The sequence below is a fragment of the Saccopteryx leptura genome, chromosome 6 (genome assembly GCF_036850995.1).
Source record: "Saccopteryx leptura isolate mSacLep1 chromosome 6, mSacLep1_pri_phased_curated, whole genome shotgun sequence".
NCBI lineage: Eukaryota > Metazoa > Chordata > Mammalia > Chiroptera > Emballonuridae > Saccopteryx > Saccopteryx leptura.
The window spans coordinates 35,984,406-36,005,578 of record NC_089508.1 but is presented as its reverse complement, the minus strand read 5'-3'; the positions used below and the strand labels follow the sequence as shown (position 1 = coordinate 36,005,578).

The window sequence follows — 21,173 nt, the reverse complement described above, 5'->3', positions numbered from 1 at the left end:
CGTCACCCAGGCCTCCCGAGGGGAGGCTCAGCAGACACAGGCCCTGCCCGGGACAGGCCTGGCTTTCTGCAGTTTTCCCAGCCTGTGTGAAACCTCTTCCTTTTTTTCCCTTATGTCAAAGGCCAATCGGGTCTCACACCCTCCCTTGGAGTTTCGTGGATCCTCATGAAAACTCCACACAGGGCTGAGACGGGAGAAGCAGCGGGAAATGTTTCCATGAGGCCTCGGGCAGGGTGTTCACTGATTCGCCATCCGGTTTCTTCCTGGCCCCGGGCACAGGCCGGTTTGCCCAGCTGGTGGAGTGGCTGGCTCTCAGAGAAGGGTTTCAAGGGTGGGCTCACTCCTCCCTTCCAGAGTGACTCAGGTCCAAGTAGGTTTCATTCCCCCCAAACCCACCGACATAGATGTTGGATGGAGGCGGCTCTGATACACATGTAGTTACATTTTCACAGACGTACATGAAACGGACAATGGATGGAGTTGTTCAGGTGGTCACCCAGAAGCCCACACACCGGGGACACCACGGCACACAGACACGGGGATGCACAGCCGAAGCGCAGGTGGTGCGGGAGGCAGGGACAGCCCCAGCCCCAGTGTCCACAGTCTGTGCCAGCCCCCTGAGTTCTCTCTCCTTCCAGCGGGGGCTGCCACTGGGAGAGAGGGGCTGGGACAAAGGCCACCAGAGACCACCACAAGCGATCATGGGAGCTTCGGAGGGAACTTCTGGGAGAGGCCCTTCTGCGGGAGCCCAGGAGTGCCCTCTGCTGGACACCAAGGGCTGGTGCAGCTCAGAAGGGGAGGCCTCTGGCCAGGCTGGAGGGCTGGAGGCTGCTGAGTGAGTGAGTGAGTGTGTGTGTGTGTGTGTGTGTGACTTGCAGAAGTGTTGGACGGGCTGAAATCTGGACCTGTCAAATTTTGTACAGGAAATACTGTATGTGCATTTTTCTCTGTGGTGGTTAGTGTACCAGAAATTTCCACCTAGAATACCAATTTCCCTAAACCCCCAAAGGCCCAGGCAAGCTCACCTGGGTGCCTGTGGAGACGGGCACATGCAGTGTGAAGCCATGCGGGGCGCATGCGGAAGTCAGCCGCTCCCCAGGTTAGAAACAGCCTCCCAGGCCTGCGGCACAGACCCCCTGGGTCCTTTCAGCTAAGGGACCTCGTCCAGGCAAGGTCCTGAAGTCATAGGCCCCGGTGCCTGGCAGCCGCTGTGTCCGAGTCCCCTCCCAGTCCTCCCCTCAGCCTTACAGCCTCCTTTTCCCCTGGGGGACTGGCCCTCCTTCAAGTTCATTCCTGCCCCGGACCAGCTCCATATCCATACCACTGACCAGCAGGCCTCGGGCCAGGAAGGGGCAGAGGGGGAGGGGCCTCTGTCTAGGAGGAAGGACTCTGCTAGCGGGTGGGTGTCCCGAAATGCCCGTGGCTGTGGCAGGCAAGACCGGGCAGTCTGTTTGTGAACGTGTGTGTGCACGTGGGTGTGTGGGGGAGGGTGTCTTAAGGTTGGAGTGAGAGGGAAAATGGGAAAAGAGGACGGAGGATAAAAATGAATCAGCCCTGTATGATCTGTGTCCCCTGATGTAGATGGTGATGTATTTTATACAAGAAAATTTATTAGACTAGATAAAACCAAACTAATAACGTCAATGTTAGTGGGCTGGCATGTCATTTTCCTCTGGGCTGAAAGGCAGAAGGGAGTCAGTCTTAAGAATTAAGAAAACCTAAGTGAAAACTGCGGACTGGTCTGAGGAGGAATCGGGGGCGGGGGGCGCGTGCCTGTCCTCGATTTCCGCCCCGGTCCCCTGGACGGGCCTAGTAGGGATGAGCAGGTTCTGGCAGCAATGACTCCCAGGAGCTAGAAAGGTGGGACAGCAAACTGACCGGGGACGTTCTCTCGGTGGCCGCTCGCGGGGGGACTCGGGGACCCTCCCCTGCTGTCTCGCCTTCCTCCTCTTGAGGCCTACAAAGACACAGCCCCTCTTCAGAAACAAGCACCTCTCTGAGGCCAGCGCCGACCCCACGGCCCGGCTCTCCTCCCGCCCTCCTCCCGGGAGCTCCCGGGCGGCCACTCAGCCAGGAGCTGCAGCCAGCCTGAACTTTCTGGTTCAGGCAGACATTTTAGGGGTGGCCACTCTGGGGCGCGTGCCCAGGCGGCTCCCGGTGCGGGAGGAGATTCCACAGTAGCCCCTTCTCTCTGCCTGGTTCTGCCTGCGGCCGGTGGCCGGCCACCCGTGATGTGGGGTTAACAACAGCTCCTCTCGGCCTGCAAGCCCCAGACGCTTCAGCTTTGACTAACTAATGGCCCAGGTGTGAGAGGTCACAGGTGTACTGTCAACAACAGGACCGATTCTGCTTAAAACTCCCTTCCCTCCGCCCACTCGTGCCCTGGGCAGAGGGCTCCACCCTCCCCACACTCACCCAGTCTCCTCCTCGGGCTCCTCCAGAATCACACGCTCCTTCAGCTCGAGCTAGAGGAGGAGAAGGCCAAGGGGTCAGAGTAGCCAAGGCTGCAGACTCCGCTCAGACACCTTTCTTTAAAGGTGGCTCCCTGTGCCCAACACAACCCTCGTGTGCGTCCCTGTTGGAACTATCCCCCTTTGTCCTTGGGCTCAAAAGTCAGTCCTTTCTACCACTCCACCTCCCTTCCCACTTTCCCGCCCTGCCAAGCCTTTTACACTGTTCATGGGTGTCTAAGACTGGCGTAGAGCTCTTGACCTGAGACCCCCCCCCCAGGCATGGCTGCCCACCCCCTTGGCCTCCTGCTCACCTTGGTGGGCTTCTCCAGGGCAGCGAAGCGCTCTTCCCAGCTGGCCGTGGACTTCTCAAAAGCCTCATGCCTCTTGATGAGCTTCTCCACACTGTCCACCGTGTGTCCAAAGTCGCGGCTGGCCAAGTAGGGCTCCTGGGCGATCAGCCACGCTTCTGCCACGGAGGCGTCCCGAGAGAACTGGCATACCTCCAGCACTGCCACGGAGAACGAGACACAGGCTCATCCGCCAAGCCCAGGGGGCGGTCAGCACCCGGCCGTCCACTCCGGCGGGGCCTCAGGGGCCACTCCGCAGACTGACACGGAGTTGGTAGTCAGGCACGAGGCACGCTCATGCGTCCTTGTTACTGTGTGGACACCTGCTCAATGACGACCTGCTGCCCGAGCCCACTCCTTCCCCGCACTGGGCCCTACCTCATCTCATCAATAGTAATATTTATAAAAACCATCAGTTAGCACAAACTTCGTTTCGAAAACAAGACGTAGTTTAGATGTCTCCCGTTGAAGAGCTGTCTTCTGCTCTGAACCCCCTCTTCCCAGCCCTTGGTTGTCTCACAAAAATCGTGTACAAGTAGCCATGGACCAGTCCAGGCCTTTCTGGCTTATGGAGTCCACCTGAGTGGCAGGATTTCTCCACCTCGCCCCGTCTCCAGCGGCCCAGGGCAGAGCTCCTGTGCCCAACACGCTCCAGATCAAACATCTGGGGTGCATAGAGCCTTGGCCTGACCCCTCTCCAAGCCACGCTATGTAGGGCTCGGGGTGGGGGAGGGGGTCAGAGGGCTGTAGAAACCGGGGCTCTGGCTGGCTGGTTCCAGCAGTAGGTCTTCTGAGGGGATCCCTGAGGCCTTTGGCCACGGAGCTCTGAGGCTGAGTGTGCTGTGGGGGCCCCTCTCTAAGCCAAAGTGGCACCCCCTCCCTGCCCCTCCAGGTTCCCCGGCCCCCAGGCCGCACTCACACATGCAGAGCCGGTCCCAGCGGGTCTCCCACTTCTCGTTCATCTCCTTCCTCCTGGACACCACCTGCAGCAGCTTCTCCCTGATCTGCGGGGAGGGAGAGAGGACCGCTCAGGCTTTGGCAGCCCCGCCCGCTGTGTGAGGCGGCGCACAGAGAGATCCTGCAAAGAAGGCCGGGCTCAGTCGCACAGACCTGGCTCCAAGTCTCGGCCCTGCCACCCGCCAGCTGTGCCGCCTTCGGCAAGTTACTTACTTAACCTTGCTGAGGCCCACGTGCCTCACCTAAGAAGTGCATGTCACCAGCTGCAAAGCGTGCACACGTGGGCTACCAGCCAGCTCTCCCTGCGAAGCAGCCAGCCCCTGGAACGGGTCTGGTGGGGGCTCTAGTCACCAATGCTCCACAGGGGGGAAAGAAAGACGAGCCTCCTCAGAAAAACCCTCCCAGGAAGCTGTCTGGTCTGGCGAGAGTGAGGGCAAGGCCAGGGCAAAGGCTGTCTCTGTGCCACGGTCCCTCTCACCTCCTTGGAGGCCTGGTGCTGCCGCTGCAGCAGGGACTCGCCAAGCTCCAGGCACGCGTTGAAGTTCTTGCTTCGGGTTTCGATCTCCGCCCGGATGCCCTGGTGATACTTCATGAGCAGTTCCACTGAGGAGACGTCCCTGGGGGGGTGGGGGAGGGTGGGCAGGAAGACAGGCGCGGGGGAGAGAGTTTGGGGAAGAAGAAAACGCTGGTGACTAAGTCCTGCTCAGGGGGGCTGCCCTCCACCTGCCTGGGGGTCTGAGTCCACTCCCCGCTCTGCCAGCCTGGCCCCAGCAGGAGCACTGATGCCCTGGTGTCTTCCCCTGGTCAGTGGCCAGGGCACGGGCGGGGTGCAAGGACCCCGAAAGAAGCCTGGGAATGTTATTTGGCAATAGAAAGGAATGGAGGACTGACACGTGCTACAATATGAAGGACTCACAAAGAGTGTGCTAAGTGAAACAGGCCAGTCGAGACAGACTACATATCCCATAATTCCACCCATATAAAAAGTCCAGAGAGACAGGAAACAGATCCGTGGCTGCCAGGCGCTGGGGGGAGAGAGGAGTGGGGAGTGATGACCGCTAAGGGGTACAGGGTTCATTTTTGTGGTGACGAAAATCTTCTAAACTTATACTGTGATGGCTGCACAACTGTGAGTTTATGAAAAACCACTGAATGGCACACTTTAACTACTGAATTGCCTGGTATGAGTCAAATGTCAATAAAAATGTTAAATATAAAAGCTTGACGATGAAGGACCAGCACCAGAGGGGCAGAGGGACAGACAGGGGCCAGAAATACCTGCGAACATGACACAAAGTGCACAGAGTGCTGCCCCCTGCTGAGGCTCTCGCCCAGGTGCCTCCCCCCTCCCACGAGCAACGAGCTCCTTCCTGAGACGCAGGGGAACGGCCCCCACTCCCCCGCGCTGGGGGGGGGGGGACGACTAAGCAGCGAACCACGTGTTCTTGCTGCTATTGCTGTAGAAGCTAGTGAGGTGCTTCTCGCCACACTCAGGCTTCCCTTTACTCTGAAATGGTTGGTCAGAAGCCAAGGCGCGTGGTGTCTGCTTGGAGCCAGCCCTCAGGTATCCCCACGGGCCTCCTGCGCACCCACAGTCTAGGATCTAGGACCATCCCTCCAGGAAGGATCCTCAGCGCAGCGCCCTGGGCCTCCAGCCTCTGGGACAGCGTGGCCAAGGGGGGGAGCTGCCTGGAGGACACCCTCACCTGGGCTTCTCCTGGGTCTCGATCTGCCGGATGATGCTGTCCATCCAGGAGAGGAGGTCGCGGGCCATGCTGAAGAAGCGGAACTTGTCCGCCGTGTCCACCAGCTGGGTGCGGCGCCCGGCACAGGCGTCTAGCAGCGCCTGCCACGCGGCAGACACCTCCAGCTCCTTGTTCTGGATGGCGTCAGCCTTTTCCCCAGCGTATGCTGTCTGCAGGCGGGTGGCCACGTCCTGGAACTGCTGCACCTGTGGGAGGGCAAAGCTGGACGCTGTTCCCCAAAAAGATGCGTCGTGGGCCTAAGGAGGGTGAGGGTATGGGCCGCCTCCTGGCCTCCCTCCCCAGGGCGCTGCTGGGGGGCCGTGCCCACTAGGCGCTGGAGAGGGCTCTTGCTTTGGCACCTATGCTGATCCAAGGCACGCCCCATCCCCTTGGGCTTTGAGCCTCATCAAAGGGGAGTGAGAGGGACCCTACGCCCTCTGATCTCAGAGGTACGATAGTAAGAGAAACTATGTATCAGCAACTGTTCTAAACACTTGAATTTATTACTCTCTTTCTTTTTACAACCTCATGAAAAGGTACTGTTTTTACCCACGTTTTGGAGATGAGAAAACTGAGGCATGGGAGCTACGTGACGGCCTCAGGTCACTCACGCCAGGAGAGCGTGTGTTTCCAAGTCCCTGTCCATAACCACTCTGCATCCTGTTTGAGGTTGGCCGCAGGGCCATGAAGCCTCATTCCTAAGAACTCAGTGGGACTGTACCTGCTTCCGGGGCTCTGGTGCCCCAGGCGTAAGACCCACACTGCAGGCCCCACCTGCAGCTGGAGGACACATCCCTAGGATGCCCCTCTTCTGGGAGAACCAGGGGTCCTGAACCCCACTGGGTCAGTGCAGGACTGCACAACAGCCCATCTCTGCCGCTCCACGGGAAGCCCAGCAAGTCCCCGACAGCTGGGGCCCCTTGTCCCCGCCCTTTCTATCACACTGAACTCTGTAAACCCTATGGACCTGGGGATAGGCCTCAGGGGTACCCCACTAATGGGAGGGCAGGGTTCTAGGCATATTATGAGGCTCCTCCAGTTCCCACGTGAGAAGGCGGAACAGCCCTGTGGCTGAGGGCACAGAATCCATTGCCAGACTGCCCACTGCTGATCTGCATGTTCCAGGCACCTTACTTACCCTCGCCCTGCCTGGTTTTCCTCATCTATAAAAAGCAGACAAGCCCTGGCCAGTTTGCTCAGTAGTAGAGCATCAACCTGATGTGTGGAAGTCCCAGGTCCGATTCCCAGCCAGGACAGACGAGAGAAGTGCCCATCTGCTTCTCCACCCCTCCCCCTCTCCTTCCTCTCTGTCTCTCTCTTCCCCTCCTGCAGCCAAGGCTCCATGGGAGCAAAGTTGGCCCGGGCACTGAGGAGGTTCCATGGAACTCCCCCTCAGGTACCAGAATGGCTCCATTTGGCACGGAGCAACAGAGCAACGCCCCAGATAGGCCGAGCATTGCCCCCTGGTGGGCATGCCAGGTGGATCCCTGTCGGGCCCAAGTGGGAGTCTGTCTCTCTGCCTCCCCGCTTCTCACTTCAGAAAAATACAAATAAATAAATAAAAAGCAGATGATATCAGTCCCTTCCTCAGAGGGTGGCTCTGGGGGTGGGTGAATGCATGCACAGCCTAGGACAGTACCTGGGGCTAGAAGGGCATTACATATGAGTTGGCTAATAATCCCAGAATGCTTTGCACAACCAGAGAAATTGCCTTTAAGGTATTTTATGCATTGGGTTGTTGTAAAGATTCAGTCTGAAGAACTAGAAGCTAAAGAACTCCCGAAAGCCACGGCTCCCTGACTTCCTGCCCTGAGCTGTTGCCTCTCTGAGGAGGTGAGACCTCCTGTTCCCTATTCTACAGGTTTCTGTGTAGAAGCCAAGGAGAAGGCCTGACATCCCCAGAGCCCCCAAGACACCCGTCACGGGGAAGACCGGGGAGAGGGGGCCCTGGAGCCCTGGGCGGACGGCGAGGGGCAGCCGGCACCTGCACGCCTAGGAGGTGGAGCTCCCGCTCGAAGGCCGTGTGCACCCGGTGGAAGGACTCGGCGGTGCTGGCGTCCAGCCCCACGTCCTCGGGCAGCTCGCGGTGCTTCTCGTCGATGAGGCCCAGGATCTCGGTGCCCGTGTAGAAGTAGCGGTGCAGGTCGTAGGAGGCGGCCAGCAGCTGCATGCGCGTGTCGATGAGCTCCAGCAGGTCCGCCCACATCTCGTTCAGCCCGTCCTTCCACTCGGCGATGGTGGCCGCCTCTCCGTGGCCCGCGTCGATCAGCCGCTCGATAATGGCGTTCACGTTGTCCACCCGCTCTTGTCCGATGGCCCCGGTCTCCCGGGCAAAGTCCCGGAACTTGTCCCGGAGCAGCTGGACAGGAGGCAGAGAGAAACGCAGTGGTCAGGGCTCAGAGGCGGTTGTGTCATCATCACCCTGGCTGTGCAGACTTTCCCAGGTGGCAACTCTGACCGCCCGGAGCCAGGCTCCCACACCAGGGCGCCCCCCGCTGTGCCTGCGTCTCTGTGCAGCACCCTGCAGTGAGCAGGTGTGTCTGGCACGAGGCCTCAGAGGAAGACAAAGCCGCCTCTGCCAGTCCAGCACTCACAGAAACGTGGTCAAAGTCCTGCCCCATTTCCGAGGACGAGGCCACCAGCTCCTTCTCTGCAATCCACTGCTCCAAGTCATCGGCCTCCCTCTTCAGCTGGAACAGGTGGTACATGTTCTCCAGCTTCCGCTTCCGTTCCTCCGCCATGTCCTTGAGCCCCGCGTACTGCTTGTCCACTTGCCCCTGCAGGCGGATGATCTGCTCCCTGGAATTCAGAACAAGAAAGTGCTCAGAGACGGCCAGAGGATTCCCAGAGCAGCCAGCTCAGGGGGACCGACCTGATCCTCCCAGGCCCGCGACAGGCACCGGTGGGGAAACACAGCTTAGAAGAAGTGGTAGCGACTTCTCCTGGGGCAGAGTTGGGGAGAGAGGAACCATCTCTAGACCACAGCACTTCCGAGGATAACAGAAACGTGTCCCCCCCTGGAGGTGGATGGTTCCGGTCCCTGCCGTGCACTCTGGGAAGCCCAGGGAAACAAGTGCAAATGGGGAGCGTCTCCATTATTCCAAGGAGGCCGATGGAGCAGGCAGGCTGGGCGGGGCTCCAGTAGCAGCAGGCCCCGCTCAGCTCTTCAGAGAGGGACGTGTAGTGCCAGGGCTCCCCTCGGGGGCTCCTGGGGAGATGCTGGTGTGGCTGCTGAGGACCCGTAGCTGTGGGTGGCCCACAGGCAGCTGGGGACAGGACCCGGGGCGGCCTGAGGTGCGCAGCCCGATGGGCTCCCTTTTATACAGAACCCGTACAACTGGTCAGCCGAGATGGGTGTAGGTTTTCCGCTTTCCCCCCTCTACACTAATTTTGCTGAGAGACTGTGAGATCCTGAAGTGCTTCCTGGGCCATAAGAAGAAAAGCAACGTTAGTCTTAGCGTAGTCTCACTCTTCAAAAGATCGGAGCTCTCCGTTCACCCAGCGGTAGGCTAGCTATCCTGTTTTCTGATCTTTCTGCGAAGCAGACCTTCGTCGGCCCTGTGTGATGTTACACAGAACCAAGGCAGGAAATGGAAACGGGCCAGCCAGAAGTTCAGAAAGCAGTTTTCTCAAACTTGTATTTTTCAGGAAAACTGTTCCTGTTCTGCCACTTGGACCTAAAGGGACCCTGGTTGGTGGGGCCCCCCGGCTGGAGGCCTGTGACCCGGCTGCGTCGCCCCTGTTGGTGCACATACCCCTCGGGGTGGCCTGCGGAGAGCAGGCCCTGGGCCCGGCCGGCCAGCTGCTTGATGTTGCGCCCGTACTCCTCCACCGCCCGCTGCTGCCGCAGGTGCCGCTTCAGCATCACGATGGCGCCCTCTTCGTCCTAGGAGGCGGGGGACTGAGCGTGAGCGCGCTGAGCTTGGCCGGGCCCAGGTCACAGCCCGGCTCCTGGAGGTGCCCGAGCCGGGGGAGAGCCAGGCTCCAGGGACACCCGCAGGGGAACTGTGCTGTCCGTCCGTCCGTTCCTGCTGCCCGTGTCCTAGCTCTGCCCGCACCCCGCCTTGCTCTCAACGCGCCCAATCTGACATCCACCCTTCCAGGCCCAGCCCGCCCCCGGCTCTTCCTCTCGCTTTGGCACCCGGCCACCCCCCACCCCCCCTGGCCTGAGCCGACCTTGGGGGCCTCGTCTGTGATGACGTAGAGCTCCTGCTCGCTGATCCAGGCCTCGGCCTCGCCTGCATCCAGGTAGTACTGCTGGGCCTCGCTGGCCTCCCGCAGGCGCTGCAGCCGCCCGGCCGCGGCCTCCCGCAGCCTATCCCACGAGCTCTGCAGCTGGGCCAGGGGCCCCTCGATGTCCTGGCAGTCGATCTCGGACTCCTCCACCAGCCGCCGCCCTCTCTGCAGCACGTCCTCCACCCGGGGCGCGTGGCCCAGGATCTCGTTCTGCAGCGTCTGTGGCCAGAGGGGAGGGACTCAGAAGCAGGGCCTTCCCACCACGCCGGCGAGGTCGGGTCTGCGGCCGGCCGCCCAGGTAACAGCCTGGCACCTCTCGCCCCTCCTGCTCAGGAAACCTGGAGCTGAGTGGGTGGTGGCCATAAAAACTGCCCGTGACCGTGTTGCAGGCACAGTGCTGGGTGCTCCACAGAAATACTCCTTTCACCTGCCACCATCTTTTGAGACCGGCACGCAGGAACCGGCCCAGAGCAGGTAAGTAACCTATGGACAGCAAGTGGCAGAGCCAGGATTGAACATGGCTCTCCCGGATCCCACAGTCTGTGCTTCTGACTGCCGCCTAGCCTCCCTATGTTTTAGCAAAGCTTGACATCTTAGCTGTACAGTATAGAGGATAGAAAAACAATTTTTAAATGGCCTTTTGATATCTTATTCTAAGAGCTTTCATTCCTATAAAATTAAAGTCGACAGTTGTCCCCTGTACAGAGTGGAAGGTTTTCCTCCCCATTTCTATTTCTCAAATTTCTTGTGAGCTTTGCATTATTCTCTTGTTTGAATCTTTTGTCACCAGAATGGGGACTGGGTCACCTTTTCCTTCAGGGGGCCATGATCCACGTACCACTCTCTCTCTGGTGCAGGAGGCTCGAGCCAGGTGCTTCCTGCATGGGCGCCCGTGGCCCCTTGCACCTCATCTCTGCCCTTTCTGCAGCTGCCCATGGCCTTTACCACCGTCTGGAGGGTGGGGGCAGCAGCAGGACGTGCAGGCAGTACAGCGACTGTCCACATTTAAAATGTAGAGAGTGCTTGACCTGTGGTGGCGCAGTGGATAAAGCGTCAAACTAAAATGCTGAGGTCGCCAGTTCAAAACCCTGGGCTTGCCCGGTCAAGGCACATATGGGAGTTGATGCTTCCTGCTCCTCCCTCCTTCTCTCTCTCCTCTAAAAAATAAATTAATAAAATGTAGAGAGCTAGCAACATCCACACGTCACCCAACTCTCTGAAGTGCATTTTTGTACTCGGAATCTTGAGGCTGACATCTCCTGTGGTCTGTGCACTTGTATTCAAACCACCCATGGTGTCAGCTCTGCCTGCCTCCACTTTCCCTGAAATCTTATGACCTCAGCAAGGGACCCTAAAAGGTCGGTCTTTCTCTCTCTCAAGGAAGTGCTTTTTAGGATCCTGTGCAGTGTGCTTGTGATGTCTTCTTCCCTGACTTCATTCATTCAACACATCTTTATAATTTCCCACCTAGCAACCCTGTGCTAGGGACAGCATGGAAATAAAACCCCTGCCCTCATAAAGCTTATACTCCAGTAGAGGAACTAGATGGGAAGCAGGTAAATAAATGAATAAGCATAGATAATGGGCACGACAAGGAAAACATACGATATGAAGAATGTCTGCCTAAGTGTGGTGGTGGCTACTTTAGCTGGGGGCACAGGGAGGGCCTTTCTGAGGAGATGACCTTTGAGTGGGACATGGATGATAAGAGGGAGGCCACCACACAAAGATCTGGGGGATGAATGTTGCTGGCAAGCGGGGGAAACAAGTGCAAAGTCCCTGGGGTAGAGGTGAGCCTGGGCTGTCTAAAGGCCAGAGAGAGGGCCAGAAAAGCTACAGTGCTGTGGACAAGGGAGAAAGTGATGAGATGAGACTAGAGGCAGGGAGAGGCCAGGTCAGACAGAACAGTGGTTCTTAACCGGGCTGCACACTGAATCGTCTGGGAAAGCGGACACCACGAGGGCCCAGCCCCGGAGATCCTAATTAATTGCTCTCAGGTGCGACCTGGTCATTCATAGGTTTAAAAGTTTCCCCGAATGATTCTAACATGCCGCCAGAGGTGAAAGCCACCCATGGGGCACCCTGTGGGATTTGTTCTAGTTGCAATGGATAGCTGTTGGAGCAGTGGTTCTCAAAGTGGGGTCCCGGACCAGCAGCATCAGCAAAACCCAGCATCGTGCTAGAAATGGAGATTCCCAGGCTCTACTCCCAGTGAGATTCAGTGACCTGGGGTGGAGGTTGGTCAGCTGTGTCTGAACAGGCGCTCCGGGTGAGTCTGAGGCACACTTAAGTCTGAGAACCACTGCAGAAGAGGGGATGGTAATATGGGATTTGAGCCTTAGCCAGGCTAGCCGAAAATAGTCTTCACCAGGGCAGCCACGCTCTCCCAAGAGATTATCTTCCCCTTCTTGCTTAGAAGAACCTCGCTTATACTTGCCCTTTTCCTCAAAGAGCAACCTTTGGCCAGGGGAGATGAAAATCTGTTGGCAATAACACTAGACAGAGTCAGAAGCCTTTAGTGTTAGAAAGACTAAAGTCGGCTCCTTCTACAGTCGAGGAAACTGAGGCCCCAAGGGTCTAGTCCAGGGGTCCCCAAACTTTTTACACAGAGGGCCAGTTCACTGTCCCTCAGACCGTTGGAGGGCCGCCACATACAGTGCTCCTCTCACTGACCACCAATGAAAGAGGTGGCCCTTCCGGAAGTGCGGTGGGGGGCTGGATAAATGGCCTCAGGGGCTGCATGCAGCCCGCAGGCCGTAGTTTGGGGATGCCTGGTCTACCAGCCTCCTTCCTGTAAGTAGAGGTTGTGGTGTTAACCCCTCTCCTACCACCTTCTAGACCCAGGTCCCTTCGGGTGGCCACTGAAGCCTTTGTGACTGGATCATGTCAACTAGAAGCAAAGGGTCTGAGGGAACTTTTAAGAAACCTTTTTTTTTATTATTCATTTTAGAGAGGAGAGGGAGAGACAGAGGAGAGACAGAAGGGGGGGGGGGAGGAGCTGGAAGCATCAACTCCCATATGTGCCTTGACCAGGCAAGCCCAGGGTTTCGAACCGGTGACCTCAGCATTTCCAGGTCAATGCTTTATCCACTGCGCCACCACAGGTCAGGCTTAAGGAACCTTTGAATAAAATTCAGGCCCATGCACAGTTGCTGGGCACTGTGAGCAGATGTTGGCTGCTGTTACTTTGGGGAAGCACATACTGTCTGCCATGACCTTCATTCCCAAGGAGCTAACTACTGATTGGCACTCTGGGAAACCCTGTTCTCTCTGGGATACGCCCCCAGGCTCTTCTTGTGTATGTCTGTGGAGGTCCTACTTCTTAACCCAAAGAGCAGACCAGGCAGGAAGAAGGACTTTCTGCCCAAGAGCAGGGTCTGAGGCCAGCCCTTGGCCGGACACAGAGGCACTGTCACCAGTGTAGCTGGCCTTGGAGGATACAAGATCACTCTGACACAAGAGGAAGTGTGGCCCCTGCTCACTGCCAGCACTGACCACAACCACAGGTTTCCAACCAGGCCTAAGAGAGGGCAAAAACAGCCAATGAATATTTGCTCCAATGGCTCAGAGTCCAAGTTCAGTGGCTTCCTAATGGGGTTTGAGCTCTACAAGTCCTCACGTGTCCAGCAAAGTGGGACCTACTCACCCTGAGGACACGCAACAGGCCGAGCTCGGCCCTGGAAGAGTGAGAGCAACCAGGAGTCATGGGCTTCCTCTCAGGGAGGCTGTGGGACACAGAAGCTACAGAGCACACTAAATCCCAGGCCCGGGCACCTGGGTTCTGCATTCACCTGTGCCCTGATGGGTCTGAAGGGCCCCAAATCCCAAAGCATCTAAAGAACTCCCCAACCTGCCTCCCTGTGGTCCTCCCGGAATTATTTCTGCTGTAACCAAAGCTGCTCTTGTTAGGAGGTCTGCAGGCCCCACAGCTACTAACACGAACAACAACAATCTGCTGTAGCTGGCCTTCCGCAGGTCAGGGCTGGGCCTCCCTCCCTGGGGCGGGGCAGGGGGGCGGGCAGGGGGGGCTGACAGGGAAGGCAGCACTCACCTGGTTCTTCTTCATGAACAGCTGCACAGTTTGCAGATTAATGCCGTAGTCGGCTGACTGGGCCAGAGGCAACCGCTCCTCCACCCACAGCTGTGGGGACCAAAGGCAGGGGCTCAGCTGATGACAGTCACGCACACCACCCTTCCCTGAGCCTCGCCACGGCTGAGACAGAGCTCTGCTTGTTATGTCTCCCTGATTCTTCCCAACACCCCATATCAGGGTTTTGCCCCCATTTTACAGATAGAGACATTTTGAATTGAGGTTCCAAATAACTTGCTTCCGGTCACATGGGAGAAAGGAAGGCAGCTGGATCGGGAATCACGTCTGCCTCCTCCCCAAGTCCATGAGTGAGCTACCATTCAAAAAGCACTGGCTTTGCTTTTATATTTAATGTCAGCATCACAACGGTCCTGCGGGATAAGGGGCTGAGATGCCCAGACATCTGCTGCAGGGATCGCCCTGGGCGGCCGCCAGTCTCCCTGACAACAGCTGCTGCCCTGGCTGCTGGGGGCTGAGGGTTGTGGCCACGCACCGTCTCGTCCTCCAAGTCCCGGCTGATCTGCAGCTTGGCTCTGGATGACTCCAGCTGCTTCTTCCTCCTCCCCAGGGGCTCCAGGAGGTCCAGGAACCGCTTCTCAATGCTCAAGTCGGCGCCCTCCTCTTCCTCCTCCAGTGAGGGCATCTGGGCAAACAGCTCCACCAGCTCCTCCTTCCGCACATTCACTTGGTCCTCCACGCGCTGGGACACAAGGGACAGTGTTGGCACTAGCCCGGACACCTGGGAAGTCTCCCCCTCCTCTAATCATTCATATCCCACCCATTCTAAAAGGCGCAGTTTGAGCTCAGCCTCTTCCAGGAAGTCTCCCTGGATGCCCACTGATCTTCCCCTCTCCAGAGACCTGTACTTTACCTCTCGGGCATGCTTTCATTAACCCTGTTTGGAGCCCTGTCTTACCCGCTGCAAGGGGGTAGGAGATGAGTTATGAACCAGGAGACATTTTTGCATGAGAAAGCAAGCCCGCCCAGCTAAGAGGAACTGGCTCTCAGGTTTCAGAGCTGCTCCCTAAGATCCCTTCCATTTCAGCACCCCCAGTTTACAACCCGTTCCCGTGCCTTCAGCTTAGCCAACATCCGGTTGACGCTGGTCAGGTCCTTGCCCAGGTCGTCTGACCGCAGCTGGTCCTCCATGGCACTGATCCACTTGTTGAGGTCGGCCTGGGTCTGCGAGCGCAGGTCAGAGCTCCTGGCGGCTGAGAGCTGTTGGGCCTTCTCCTTCGTGGTGGCCTGAAGCTCATTCCAGAGTTGGTGCAAAGCTTCCAGCCTCTGGGACACCAGGTCTGCAAACTGGGGCTTCTCCTCCTTCAGCTGCATTCCTTCCTGGGTGGGAGGGAGGCGAGCTCAGGGCCCGTCTTAGAGCGGCCCTGCCCCACACGGTTGCAAAGGGCTTCCCGGGGGAGGCCGGCGAAGCGAGGATCTGAGGCCCAAATGAAGGACTATGAACCCTGAGTTATGTGCAGAAGGCGGTGGGACAGGGGGAACTGTGTTGGGGGCAAATGACTCAGGAGATTGCAGTATGGGGAGCTGCGGACAAAGGTCAGCTGGTACTAAATTTGTTTTTTTTTTATTAAAGGGATAAAAAAGATTTAGGGTCCATCCAGGTCCAAGCAGCCTGGATGGAAACCTTTCTGTGAGTTCCACCTTCTCTTGATCGTCTCCCCAGAGTCTGAGCAATAACTAACCTTTGATGGGATCTTCTGACTTTGTCATACCAGGTGTTTAACCTGCATATATCTTTTTTTGGGTGGGCACAGTATGATATGATTTGGGCCTAGGAATATACACCACTCCTAACAGTCAATATTTACGAAGTGTTTAATAATCGCCAAGGACTGGCCTAAGTGCTCTACTGCTCATAACTCCCTCAGGCATGGGGCTGTTAGAGATGAAGAAGCTGAGATGCAGGGAGGTTGACTCAGACAGTCTGGCTGGGAGCCTGTACCTTCAACTGCTGTGGATATAGCCTCGTGCGGCCCCTAGGCCTGCTCCTCCCTGGTTGCCATCATAGGAAAGAGCAAGGTACCCGATTCCAAGATCTGACTCCGGCCACATGTTTAACTTGGCCCCTGGGCAAACTCATTGCAGAGGGACCCTTGCTTCTGCATCTACAAAGGCTAGGAATGACCACCCCCAGTGGTTCTGCCCATCAGAGCGGCAAGGGCCAATGGGAGCTCTGCTCGTCTCACAGTCCCCTGCGCTGGGGCCCCCGTGAGGACAACAGGACGCAAACAGGGATCACTGCTCTCTCTGGCGATGGAGGCTAGAACTCTGACTCGGGTGTGGCCGTTGTCCTGGACTGTCCCCAGAATCAGGTGACTCAGAGGAGGCACCCATTCCTGACCAGGCTTGGCAAGACTGGATATATCTGAAGGTTTAACTACTATTTAGAGAAGTGTTTTCACTTCCCAGTTCTATGCTGTCCAGCGAGCTTCAGGACAGTGTCTACCGGGTGAGCCCCACTCAGGTAAGTGCCCGGAGCACCCACTTCACTTACTGCGTCGATGCTCTCTAGCCACCCCTGGTGGGAGGCCAGCTCCGCCATGAACGCCTGGTGCTTCAGCCATTTGTTGTGAAGGTTCCGTGCCTCATCATAGGAGATATCCTGAGATGTCAGCAACTTGTCATTGATCCAGAGGGTCAGCTGTAGGCGGGAAAAGAGGGTTCAATCATCACCGAGTTGGCCTCTTTGGCCTGGGGCTCAGGACAGGACCTGCTGCCGAAGGTGGCCAGGCAGAGGAAGTGTGCGCACCGCTCCCCAACTCGGGACCCCTAACTTGCGGCACAGGCAACTTAAGCCACACGGTCTTGGGGCTAGAATACGGACACTGGTGGGTCTTCCACACCAGTGTGCAGAGTCTCACCAGCGATATTTCTGCTTCTCTCCATATTTCCGGTACCTAGGACAGGGCCTGGCCTGTGGCAAGAATTCAACCAATGTTTACTAGATGGGTAAACTCACTGTTTAGCAGTAGGGTGAGAAATCATTAATAAACACAGAGAAAATGTTCTTGGAGGAAGAAGCCAAGGGCAGATCCTATAATTAACCATGAGGGAAGAACTGTGAAGAGCGGCCAATGTTTCCAAGATGTCCTGGCACCCTACCCAGCCCAGTGTATGCCAGGGGCAGAGGAGGATGAAGACAAAGTCCTCTGGGCTGAGAGGAAAGGGGTGTGAGGATGAGAGCAAGACAGAAGTCAGGGGGAGCTCCATCCCGTGTGCACGTCCTGTTGATGGAGGGACCCAGGAGTGCGGGGTAAAGGCCTTCCTTGTACAGCCTGTCCCAGGCTGAGCCAGGACCTTCGGATCAGTGGTTCTCCAATCGGGAGGCTTGTTGAAAACGTTGCTCGCTCTCTCTCACCTCTCAGGGTTCTGACTCATCTGGACCTGAGTGGGGCCCAGGAGTCTGCTTTTAACTAGGGCCAGGTTTCATAATTGCAGGGCCCACTTCAAAATGGAAATGTTCAAAATTATTAAGAATTCCAAGATGGCAACAGCAGAGCACAAAACAAGTGCAGAGCCCTTCTAAGCGCGGGGCCCTAGGTCAACGCACAGGTCACAAGCCCTTGGAGCCCGCTCTGACCAGGGCCCTGGCTGACTCTAATATAGACAGTCCCTTGAGAAATCCTGCACTAGACTTGACAAATTAAAAAACATCCTTACAGACCTGGAAAAACAGCCACAACGAACTAGAGGGAGATGGAGGAGGGTACCGGGGGCGTAAGCGGTGATGGACGCAGACTGGACTTCAGGGTGCGGTGACCACACAATAATATGGTGTACAGAGAAGTGTTGTAGAACCGGGCACCTGGAACCTGTATACTGACGTTAACCAGCGTCACCCAAATATATTCAATTAGAAAAGGTATTGTACAGGATGACCTAAGCTGTCAAGTGCCTGGAATTCCCCCTCGTGGAACCTGAGTGAGAAGGGAGCCTGTGTACTTCCCACCCCTGGGCCACTCCGCTCCTAGAGAAGCGTCCCCTGCAAAGCGGCCGCCGTGCTGAAGCCTCACCTCCTGGCAGTTCTGGAGGAAGTTCTGGAGCTCCAGGTTGTCTCTCAGAAGAACCGAGGCCTCCTGGGCCTTCTCGTTGTTCTTCTTATGCCTGGAAGAGAAGCCAGAAGCCGCAGTCACAACAGAGCTGGCTCTGAGGCCCCCGTGCACCGCCACCAGACCCACCCGGTTCGGGCCCATCCTCCTGGGGCTGGAGAGTACCTGTCCTCAATCAGCTGCACCTTCTCCCTGATCTTGTCTGAGTAGAGGTTCCCCTCGGCCACCAGCCTGTTCCCAGAGTCCACAGGACTCAACACCTTATCCTGGTTGTTCTCCATAGAGACCCAAAAATCCTCAAACTTCCGGATCCCGGCCTCTGCAGCTTGCAGGGAGTCTGGGGGCTCCAGGTGAGCCAGAGTGTACTCCTGCGGAAGCAAGTTTCCAGGCGAGGCATGAAGACAACCTGAGGAGGTGGGGAGGGGACCTGCCAGGCCGGAGGGCCACGTGCAGACATCCAGGTTACAGCATGAATGGTGCCCCCTGGAGTAGTGCAAGGGAGAGGCTCCCTGGGCCTTGCCCCTAACCCCATCCTCACCCAGGGGTACCCAATGGATAGAGTGTGCCTAAAGCCACACGGAAGGGTAACTACCCAGGACAAAAGTCACTTTTCTAGCCTCTAACTGACCCAAGAATAGACACCGTTTGGGACAAAGGACTGGAGAGGGCACGTAAGAAACAAAGAGGATGTCCCCCTAATTAGTGGCTGGAGAGAGTCCAAGGAAAGTATCATCTGGCCTCCGAGCCCTGTAGCACGTCTGCAGACTCACCTGTGCTGTTGCCGAGATCCCCCTGCCCCAGCGGAGCGCCTCTCCTTACCTGGTTGCTGAGGATGGTTTCGGCCTGCTTGGCGTCTTTCTGGAACTCCTGGAAGCCGAGGCACTGGGCCAGCGTGCGGCCGCGGCTCTCCCACATGCGGCGCAGGGCGTCCCAGCCGGCGTCCAGGCCCTCCAGCCGCTGGCCCAGGAGCAGGTACTCGGGGTCCGTCTGGCCGTGCAGCACCTTCTCCCCAGAGGCCTTGACGTGCTCATAGTTCTGCTGGTGCCCGTCGATCTCGTCCTTGATGGCGGCGTGCTGCTGCAGGAGCTGCTCGGCCTCTGGGAGGGACTCGGGCGTGTCTTCAGAGGCCACGGTTTTCTGGGCCATGGACAGCCAGGCCTGAAAGTCATCCAGCTCCTGCAGGAAGGCCTGCAGCTGGCTGGCTTCGCCCAGGGAGGCCTCCTGGCCCTGCAGGGCCCGCTGCAGGCCCTGCCACAGCTCCTCCACGTAGGCCTGCCGCTGGCCGATGTCCTCCTTCTTCTCAGGGTGCGACGCCATCAGTCGCTGCGACTCACGCTCCAGGGCGCCCACGCGGGCCTGGATGGCAGCCACGTCGCGCTCCAGCCCCGACAGCTTCCGCTGGATGGCGATGATGCCCGCCAGGTCCCGGCCCAGGTCCTTGGTGGACTCCACTACCTTCGTCTTGTCCGTGATCCACTTGCTGGTCTCCTCACAGTCCACACAGTAATTGTGGACCCGGAGGGCCGAGTCCACTGCCTCCCGCCGGTCCGACACTAGGGTCTGGAACGCCTGCCACCTGTCGAGGGGGACACGGGGGGGGGCAAAGAGACACCCTCTTCTGTAACTCTTCTCACAGGGCATCCCTTCCTAGATGTCCCATTGGAGTTTCTCCCCGGGAGATCTTGAACATGGCAACAAATCACCTGCCCAACAAACTGCGGTGAGTAAGTTTCATTTTTCCAATTTTACCCAAGACAGCATCACTGCCGATCAGGCCTTTCTGTCAGCAGGAGGCAAGCAGGCAGGCGACTGCAACCGTCAGTAAAGGGACACGACACTTAGCTAGGCTCTGTCTGTGTTTGGATTTCAGGCTAACATACAGTTTCCCCAGACCTTCTGACATACTGAAAATAATGAGAAAGCCCACATTATCAACGTTATGAATGCTTCGGACGTAGGGTCCTGGCTGCCCCTAGAGGAACCATGTTCAATGTGCCCGGGGGCAGAAAACCTCAGCTCGGCTCTGAAAGAAAAGAGGTCTGGTGAAGAAGACAGGAAGGAGAGGAGAGAGGGAGGGGACAAACTGGGATTATAATCCAAACGGGTAACATAATTTTAACCTTCAGCCGCAGTGCTGGAGTGAAGCCGGAGGATGTGCAAAGGCCTGGTAGGTGTCCTGGGGGTCTGGGGAGGGTCTGCAGCCCCTAATACGCTTCTTCTAAAGGGCTCCCACCAGCCTGGGTGCAGATCAGCAGGGACGCCTCCCTAGGACCCGATTTCCTGACTCTGCCTCACTGTACGCTAGAGTGTGCTGGGTGCTCATGTGCTAATTAAACCCACTTTTCTTGACTACCCACAGTGTACAGTAAGGTCCTCAAATAATGTCATTTTTTTAATGTTTATTTTATTGATTTTAGAAAGAGGAAGGGAGAGAGCAGGAGAGAGACAGGAACATCTATCTGTTCCTGTATGAACCCTGGCTCGGGATCAAACCGGCAACCTCTGCGCTTTGGGACGATGCTCTAATCTAACCAACCGATCTATCCAGCCAGGGCAGTCATTTCGTTTAATGTCATTTTGTCATAACACTGGTAAGATGTCCTAGGCATTTAACTCTATGTCAATTAGCCTATGTTAAAACTGGTTTTGTTATGAGGTTTTGCTGCAAGTCGTAGAACCTATCGATGATGTTAAGTGGGGTCTTACTGTCTATGCACCATGTTAGCCTCTGGGACAATACAGACTTTGCGTTATGGAGTCCATGGCTGAGAAAGGAAGTAAGGCAAGCTCACAAAGTAACTACAGGATAAAGTACTAGCGCAGCACAGGTCAGGCAGAGAGGACTGAGCTGTGAGGAGCGAGAGGGTGGCAGGCTCCACAGTGGTCCTCTGGGCTGGATTTCAATGAACAGACCTAGTTAAGGAGAAGCCCCTGCGTACCTCACTCATCTTTGCACCCCCGCCCCCATACACACACGCCTGGGCGATGGAGGTTACGGGACTGTGCAGATGGGCTGGGTCAGTGCACTGCGGGCACTCCCAAGGTGTGACGACAGCTCCCGTCTAGACTGAAGAGTCTTATCGGAAATAGCCGGAGAGAGAAGAGGGAGAGTCCAAGACTTTCTCGGCTCCCCTCCCTAGACCACGAGGTCCCTGAGCTCTGGGGCATTCTGGGTCTGGCACACAGATGGTGCTGAGGCTGGGAAGTCAGGGAAAGGGGCTGAAGATTTTCTCCAGTTTTTTTTTTTTTGTTTTTTTTTTCATTTTTCTGAAGCTGGA

General features: G+C 57.1%; 1 protein-coding gene across 7 annotated transcripts in view; it reads right to left on the bottom strand.

The window, feature by feature from the left end:
• The window catches only part of SPTB (spectrin beta, erythrocytic), a 133,968-nt gene that overhangs the window by 15,722 nt on the left and 97,073 nt on the right, over nt 1-21,173 (bottom strand). For 6 of the 7 annotated variants that reach the window (XR_010746272.1, XR_010746271.1, XR_010746273.1 and 3 more), the window contains 17 exons: nt 18,715-19,471; nt 18,061-18,263; nt 17,860-17,950; nt 16,341-16,487; nt 14,903-15,166; nt 14,322-14,528; nt 13,790-13,879; nt 9,679-9,957; nt 9,258-9,388; nt 8,097-8,301; nt 7,487-7,861; nt 5,464-5,708; nt 4,236-4,374; nt 3,720-3,804; nt 2,765-2,961; nt 2,416-2,465; nt 1,879-1,957 (listed from right to left, as the gene is read on the bottom strand). Coding sequence is in view for 4 of the 7 variants with exons in the window: in XM_066343792.1 (XP_066199889.1) it covers nt 1,879-1,957; nt 2,416-2,465; nt 2,765-2,961; nt 3,720-3,804; nt 4,236-4,374; nt 5,464-5,708; nt 7,487-7,861; nt 8,097-8,301; nt 9,258-9,388; nt 9,679-9,957; nt 13,790-13,879; nt 14,322-14,528; nt 14,903-15,166; nt 16,341-16,487; nt 17,860-17,950; nt 18,061-18,263; nt 18,715-19,471 (3,544 nt within the window). In the remaining 3 variants the exon portion in view is untranslated. Of the gene's footprint in view, nt 1-1,503; nt 1,958-2,415; nt 2,466-2,764; nt 2,962-3,719; nt 3,805-4,235; nt 4,375-5,463; nt 5,709-7,486; nt 7,862-8,096; nt 8,302-9,257; nt 9,389-9,678; nt 9,958-13,789; nt 13,880-14,321; nt 14,529-14,902; nt 15,167-16,340; nt 16,488-17,859; nt 17,951-18,060; nt 18,264-18,714; nt 19,472-21,173 lie in introns of those variants that run through there. The other variant, XM_066343794.1, reaches the window with a different exon arrangement.